We start from the raw sequence: 8,431 nt of genomic DNA, 5'->3' as shown, positions 1-8,431 counted from the left end.
TTAAACTTGCCATTAAACTTGGCCTTTTTCCACTTGCTACTGCCTCTTTTTACATTCCCCTTGTTTGTTTGTTTTTTTATCCATTGGATCAATTGTTATCCAAGTCGTTTTCCTCCTTACGAGCATCCATGTGTCCTCTATCCCCAGTGACTTGTCAGTTTGTGTGTCAGCACGATTTTTGTTTCTTTGTCTCCTCAAGAAAATGCTCCTTAGTTTCTCCCATCTCCACCGTGGGCGGCACCCCCACTTCCTTTCTCCCAGCATAGATCTACCTTGCGCCCGACCATACCTCAACCGATCGAAACAAAGCTTCATAGACTATGGCTTGCTTCCTTCCTTCCACGTCGATGAACTTCTTTAAAGGCTTCTCCAAATTTATTTGGATTCACGGAGGGCAAACTTCTCGGCCCCCTTCCTCATTCATCATGAAGTTATCGATCCTTAACAAGCTTCCTATGACAATTCTAAATTTTTGGAGTACATCAACATCGAAATATTCGATGGGTAAGAGAAAGCTTGTGAAGCTCGAAAATTAGGTCGTCTCCACTTGCACCAATGAACCACAACCCTTGTTTGATGACTTCATAATTTTGCGTGCAAGTAAACAAACCAGGAAATAATCCTGGCCTAAGTGGACTTGAATATCAAGAATTGAGATCCCACTGTGCTTCCAAACACTTTGATTATCAAAGCCTGCTCCCACCTCTTTTTAACCTGTAGCTTCTCACTTTTCGTCAAGTGGACATGAATGTCCCCTTTTGGATCCACTTTGATTATCTCGGCCTCTTCACTTTCCTCCGGTTTCGTTTCTATATCTTCTTCATGAGGTTCAAAGGAACTTTTCTCTGGAATTTGGATTGTATCAGTGTATCCTTGTACGACTTGGGTTTCTCCAAACAACCAAGGGGCTATGGCTCTTTATAACCATCTAGATCCTTGGTTTGCTTAACGCTTTTCTGCAGCTCACCATACTCGTTTATCGGCCAGGACACTGCATACTTTTGAGCTCATTGTGGTCCCTGCCTTGTTCCCTCTACTTCGATTTATCAACCAGTCATTGGTGAATTTATTCCGTTAAATTCTATGAGCTTATGGCAACTTCATTTGCAGAATTTGAAACATGTACTTGCAGGTTGCAACATGATTTTCTTTTGCATAACTCAGTTTTAAACTTCTGATTCACTTTTACTGTGTAATATGTGGGTGAATGTAGCCTTTCCCTATCTTATTAATGGGGTGTAAATTAAATGAGTGTTGGATCATCAAAGGGCTCGGAATGCTTGCTTGTGCTTCAACTTGATCTGAAAAAAAAAACCCAATGGCTTTTTGTATCTGAAACTCAAGTATACGTTGAGTACGCTTTAATCATTATTGCATGAAATGTTCCCATGTTTTCGAATTAACTTTCTTCATCTATCAGCATGCATCAACCAAAGGTGTCGTAGCAAACTTTTTTTTTTTAAATTTAAGATTAAATTCACAAAATATTTTATTGTTGAAGGATAAATTTATCTTGCCAATAAAAAAGGATCATATTACAACTTCATTTGCTTTTTAAATTTTTAGAATTTTTAAGTTTATATTTTATAAAAAAATACGATTTTTAATAAATTTTAAAAAATTTTATTGTTTGAAACTTTTAAGAATTTCTATTTTTATAGTTTTTATGACATTTTATTTTGAAAATTTTAAAATTTTAAATTATTTGTTAACCTAACATATAACATAAAATAGTATTACACTAACAATAAAAAATGTGTGGAGTGTTATGTTCGTGTTGTTAAAAATTTAACAGTGTAGCCATCATTCTCGTTAAAAGAAACAACAAATTATTCAAAATAAAGGTTGAGAGTGAAATTAATCCAAACGAAAATAAAAGATTTAAACCAAAGTGACAAAAGATACGGACATTAAAAGTCAACTTTATTATTACTAGATTACGTCACTCCCACAATTTGGATGAAAAAAAAAGGTAACAAATTTATTTATATGAAATCAAATTAAATTTTAGTTGAAATGGTTAAGTTGAAGTTGATGCCTCGTTTGGTTATTAGTGTAATAGAAAAAATCATTTATTACATATGTATTGTAATAGTTAGACATAAAATAAAGTATAGTTACTAAAAATTTAAACTTGAAATTAGAAAGACGAATAAAAAATCTTGTAAAAAAATAAGATCTCTTCAAAATAAGCAAAAAAAAAAATTCTTCTATTTGCTAAAAATAAGTCATGGGAATGGCTAAATATTACCAATTAAATTAATTTATTGCTAAACTATATACTAAAATATGTATAAAAAATAATACTCCTACCAAACATAAGTATTTTTAGTTTCAAATTCCACTATAGTAATATTTTATAGAAATATTTTATATTAAAAAAATTAAAAAGATAAAAATTCTTATATTAATATTTTTTATTTTGTAAAAGAATAAAAATAGTTTTGAGTAGACTTATTAATATTCAATTGACTTATGATATAAACTCAATAGTTCAATATAGAACTTAAATTATAATATAAATGTCATACCAAATTTTCAGCCATTTGACTCTCTCTTACTACTTATTTTTAATCTTTCATGTCCATTTTATTATTATTTATGTTTGAGATTCGTGATTATCCCTTTCAAAAATATTACCGTTGCTACTTAAACCTTAATTCTTTCTTAAAAGTATAATATACCGAATCTTACAATTTTTTAAACTCATGAAAAAAAAAAACCCATTCTCCTATAAACTTTTCATTGATCATCCAAACATTTGTCAAAAACAAATTTTCTAAGAGCTTATTGGGCCACAGCCCATGAAACCTGTACGAGTAATAATAGAAAAGGCCCAAGTATATATATTACTGGATCGTATATCGTGTAGCTGGGTAACATTTCAATTTAAATAAATGAAATAAATTTTTGAATAAAATAATTATTTTGTTTAAAATTAGCGAGTAATATGTAAAGGAAAATTATCTCCTACGGACAATAATAGCTGCCGTCAGGAGTTTTGGGACATTCCAAATTGGTGAAGGAATATTTCCTTTAACAAATAACAAAATTGATTTTTTTTCGATTTTTTATTACTCTTTAACAAAAAAGAATAAAAAATATGTAATACAAAGAAAAAACTCTAATTAATAAAAAATTTAAAAGCATGGTAATTAATTCATTTTTAAATCAATAAATTTAAATAAAAATGAAGTAGTTTACAAATTTCCCTAAGAATTGACTTAATTTTTTTTTAAAATACCAATACTGTAACTATTAACTCTTAATAACCCTTTTTTTTGGTTTTATTTATGTATAAATTAGACAGATTATTAAAACAAAAAAAAATAGATAGATTAGATTTTAATTTTGTTGTTATAAAATAAAATTTACATTACTACACTTATTTGTTCGTGATTTACTAATTTTTAGATTTTTTTTATGTGTAAATTAGTAGATATGTAACTATAATTTTTTTATCATCTAATTATTAAAAGTTACAAAATAATTATTAATTATTAGTATTTCTTTTGTCATTTAATTATAAAAATTAAAAAATGAACACTTAATTATTTAATTTTATCTTTTTTATTATCAGTTAGATGAGTTAAAAATGAAAACACCTAAAATTTTAAAATAATTAGATAATAAAAATAAACAAAATAAATAATTGTGGGACTGAAATGATAAAAAAAAATCATAATTAATTAGTTACTACAAATGTAATTTATTTATTTTTATTTGAGTACAAATGAGCCGTGGTTGAACATTCAACTGTAATTGGTTATTGCAACATCGGTTTCGGCAACACTCACCTGTCTCATTAAAACAGGAAAAAAAAAAAAAAAAAGAACCTCACCTGCCTCATTTCAGTATCTACCAATGACCAGAAACTAGAGGCAGCAAAAATGAGATCTACCTAACCCTCTATCCGTCCTTCAAAACATACAAACAAAGGGTTGTTTTCTTGATTGCAAGAGAAAGGAAATCTTTTTGGACACCCAAGTGTGGTTGAAGGCTTAAACATCAGCTGAAGAACTGATAATTTTTCTGTTCCAAGCTTTGCTTTTGTACTGTATTTCCTCAAAATTTCTAGCGATGACTCCAATTGGGTTTCTGGGTTTACTGTTTTTGCTGCTCGCTCTATACTGTGGGATAGACCCTTTTAAGCACAGTGCAATCTCTGAATTTCCTGACTTTGAGTCTTACAAGGTGGATTTGCCTCCATGGGAACTGGTTCCGACAGACAGGGACAAGGATAATTTGCTTCAGAAGTCAGAGATTAAGTTCTTGAACCAGGTTCAGGGCCCTGAAAGCATGGCATTTGACCCTCTTGGTCGTGGTCCTTACACTGGTGTTGCTGATGGTCGAGTTCTCTTCTGGGATGGTCAAAACTGGAAGGATTTTGCTTATGCTTCCAGCAATAGGTGAGTTATCTAGTTCTTGCTAATGGGTTTTTTTTCTTTTTCTTTCTTTTTACCTTCATTTGTGATAGTTTTTTTTTTTGTCTGTGTGTGCGTGCGCAGAATTAGCTTATGTTACATAGCTGTACTTTGTTAGAAGTTTCTATGGAAAATTTGGGGATGGCTGCCTTCATGAAGTGATGTCATATGATTGAATAATGTGTGAAGTATAACTGTTATAATATTTTACCATGTGCAATTTGGGATTTCAGGTCTGAAATATGTAATCCCAAGCCATCACCACAGAGTTACCTGCCAAATGAGCATATCTGTGGCAGGCCTTTGGGTCTCCGGTTTGATAAGAACACTGGTGATTTGTACATTGCTGATGCATATTTGGGGTTGTTCAAGGTGGGTCCGGAAGGCGGATTAGCAACACCACTTGTAACTGAGGTAGATGGGGTGCCCCTGAGGTTTACCAATGACCTTGACATTGATGATGAAGGAAACATATATTTTACTGATAGCAGCAGCAAATTCCAGAGAAGGTAGGTTTCTGACAATAATTTTCTAAGTTGTGGACTAATGTCGTTGAAATTCGTAGTGCATTTGAAAAACGTATGAACTATTGAAGATTTTATTAGATCACAAAGGCATTCAAATGCCACCTATTTTCTACGACATGGAATAAGATGAAAAAGATGCTGTCATATTTTTTTTTCAACAAAGCTGTTCTATGGAACTGACTTTGGCTGTGGGGAGGAATGTTCAAATCCTGTCAAGACTAGAGAGTTGTCCACGAAAGTGTTATTTGACTTTGTCGATACTTCCCCTTTATACTATGTCTTAATAATGAGTGGAAATCATTTGATTCCCAATGCAATATATGTTCTTTGATTGCTGTGTCTATATGAGCATGCATGAGCCTTGGGGGTCACATGATACGGCATGTCCGAGAATCACTTATGTGCCTGTCTTAATAATGAGTGGAAATCATTTGATTCCCAATGCAATATATGTTCTTTGATTGCTGTGTCTATATGAGCATGCATGAGCCTTGGGGGTCACATGATACGGCATGTCCGAGAATCACTTATGTGCCTGATGGCCCCTTAAATTTAAGTTACTGTTGCATTGCATTTGTGCTTACACCCAGGGATGGGATTTCTTTTCATGCATGGTTTGTGGATTTTGACACCACCCTTGTCAATTTGTATAAATATAAGGTAATTAAATGATTCCAACTGTAACTTACTATTTTAGTTTTGAGACTGCTGGTAGTGTTTATTGGAAAGAAGACGTAGAAATCTCGGTATACTGAAAATTTTATGTGTTCTAATCATTGATATATTGAAATCTTCTGTAAATCCCTACATAAAAAATCGGTATAAGTTAGTTATACTTGTATTGATTGACATGTGAACCTTTAAGACTATATTTGCAACTTCTGCCAGTGGAACGGAGCAAATTTTCTGTTACTTCGATCATGTTTCACTCTACATGAAAGACCCCATGATGTAGAATGAAGATTATTGGTAATTGGCACTGACAATGTAGCATTCAGGAACTTCATGCAGCTAGTTTTTTCTTCGGAGAATAGTGGGAGGCTTCTGAAGTATAATCTTTACACAAAGGAAACTGCTGTCCTTGTCAGGAATCTCCAATTTCCAAACGGTGTATCCTTGAGCAAGGATGGTTCTTTTCTCATATTTTGCGAAGGATGTCCGGGCAGGTTTGCATGCTTCTACATGTACTCAAATATTGCTGTGTTAGATCTGCACGTGCTATAGCCTTTAAAAACACTTTCATTTGGATTTATATACAATGATGATTTTTCACATTGCTTGAACCCATTTTGCTTCAATACATGACATATTGCTTTCCATGAATGTCGAAAGATCCTGTTTAAAAAAGGATAACCGCAATTGATGATTGTAGATTTTATTTTTCTTTACCTTTATCGTTTCCTTGTAAAAATGCCAGGATTACAGAGGCAAAGTAGATTAGTTCTTAAGAATTATAGTACAACTTTTAACTGTTGCTATGTGATGATTTAATATTATGTTAAATGCACAGATTACTCAAGTACTGGTTGAAAGGTGAGAAAGCAGGGAGTACTGAGGTATTTGCCATCTTACCAGGATTTCCGGACAATGTCCGAACAAATAAAGAAGGTGAATTTTGGGTAGCAATTCACTGTCGCAGGTTCACGTATGCTCATATAATGGGATTATATCCAAAACTCAGGAAATTCATTCTCAAGCTCCCTATATCTGCAAAAATTCAATACCTGCTTCAGATTGGCGGTAAGCTGCACGGAATTGTTGTGAAATACAGTCCAGATGGAAAGCTGTTGCAGGTGTTGGAGGATAGTGAAGGGAAGGTTGTGAAAGCGGTTAGTGAAGTCGAAGAGAGGGATGGCAAGCTCTGGCTAGGGAGTGTTCTTATGCCCTTTGTGGCAGTTTACAACTTGGCTTGAGTTGGGAGGCAGAAGGAAAAATAAAGACTTAGCAATGGTGCTTTATGAATGTGGCAAATCTTCTCTTAGCCATCGTTTTCACTTTGAAGAAAAACACAAGAATGTTTTCTAAGTCTATACTTGTTATTGGCAGTGGGGCTGTATTACTTGGATTGCAAGTATTTGGATAAAATTCTGCTGAAAAGAAAGTATTTGGGTTTTTTCATTTAAATACTTCAGTCCATATGATTTTTAGTTTTTACAAGTAGAACATATTCTTAAATTTATCTTGGAAACCAAGTATCAAATCACCCATATAGTACAAGTAAGACACATAGCCAAAGATTTTAAGAAAAAACTACTTGAAATCACCAATATGGATATTTATAACTTCCAGTTGTAACTACCATTCCTAATCTTAGTGTTAGTTATAACTACCAGTTGTCCACATGTATTATTTGATTTTCATGTTTTAATTGTTTATCTGTGAGGATTTTTAGGAGCACATTACTGAAGATAATTCCTGCAAGAATCGAGCCTAGGAAGAATATATCAAAACTTTTTACATGTTCAAAGTTTCCATAGATAAGATATTTGATCTTCATGGAGTTTGATGACAAGAAACTTTTTTTTGATATGCTCTATTGAATATTTATTTGATGGATATTTTTGCTGAATTAGAAATTCATATTGATTGTAATTTAACATGACACATTGTACTTATTTATTGATGGCTTTTGTTGTTGGAATGGTGAACTCTTTCTCATTTCAATAACTTTTGATACATTAATGAAAAGAAGTGTCGGAAAATTTATTTATAAAAAATAATTTTATTTAACAACGGAAATTTAAATTTTTTTCATAAAACCAAACTTTTATTGGAATATTTATATTATCAAATTTAATATTTGTGTTTCCAAGCTAGGGAGATTCATCATATCTTGGATCTATGGTCTAAATTCTTTTGGCTTTTAATAGGATAATCTTTTTTATTATTCTCGAACCCTCTGATGTTAAAAGTGAACTTTTTCAAGAATTGTACATAAAATGAAAACCGAAACCTTCCAATGGGAAAAATCAACTTTCTCTAAAGAAAATCCAAAACAAAAAATTCAAACCGACAAATTTAAATTATAATTGTCAAGGAATATATAATTAACTCACAAATTTTTCTCACAAGTACTTACGAATAATAATAGAATTTATTTGAATTTAAGGAATTAACTCAAAAAGTTTTCTACTAAAATTGTGTACAATATCTTCGTATATTTTCTTATCATTTTTGGCAGCCTCTTAATTAATTTATATAGAGAAAAAATAATAATATGAGTTTTACTAGACTAGAAAGAGAGAGAAAAATAATATATTAATAGAACACCAGGGTTCTACTAAAATTTGTGTGGTGGGTAACACACTAGGATTTTGTGACACTTTTTATTCTGTAGTTTTATTGGGTCTCATGTATTAAGTATAATTATATGTGTAGTTTAGTTTTAAATTAAATTAAAACAAGCTTGTATAATTGTCTAACTCAATAATTAATTTTCTATTTTTAAAATATTTTTTAATTAATTAATTAAATTAGATT

General features: G+C 31.6%; 1 protein-coding gene across 1 annotated transcript; it reads left to right on the top strand.

Moving 5' to 3' along the window:
* Positions 1-3,740: 3,740 nt before the first annotated feature.
* LOC107889232 (protein STRICTOSIDINE SYNTHASE-LIKE 3) lies at positions 3,741-7,075 on the top strand. Its single transcript, XM_016813587.2, has 4 exons — positions 3,741-4,409; positions 4,658-4,933; positions 5,950-6,117; positions 6,462-7,075. Exons 1-4 carry the CDS (start codon positions 4,081-4,083, stop codon positions 6,862-6,864), a joined length of 1,176 nt encoding a protein of 391 aa, XP_016669076.1. The 5' UTR covers positions 3,741-4,080; the 3' UTR covers positions 6,865-7,075.
* The last annotated feature ends 1,356 nt before the right edge of the window (positions 7,076-8,431 follow it).

The sequence above is a fragment of the Gossypium hirsutum genome, chromosome A09 (genome assembly GCF_007990345.1).
Source record: "Gossypium hirsutum isolate 1008001.06 chromosome A09, Gossypium_hirsutum_v2.1, whole genome shotgun sequence".
In the NCBI taxonomy this organism is placed as follows: Eukaryota; Viridiplantae; Streptophyta; class Magnoliopsida; order Malvales; family Malvaceae; genus Gossypium; species Gossypium hirsutum.
Note: the sequence above shows the minus strand (reverse complement) of the source record. Positions and strands in the feature narration are given on the sequence as shown.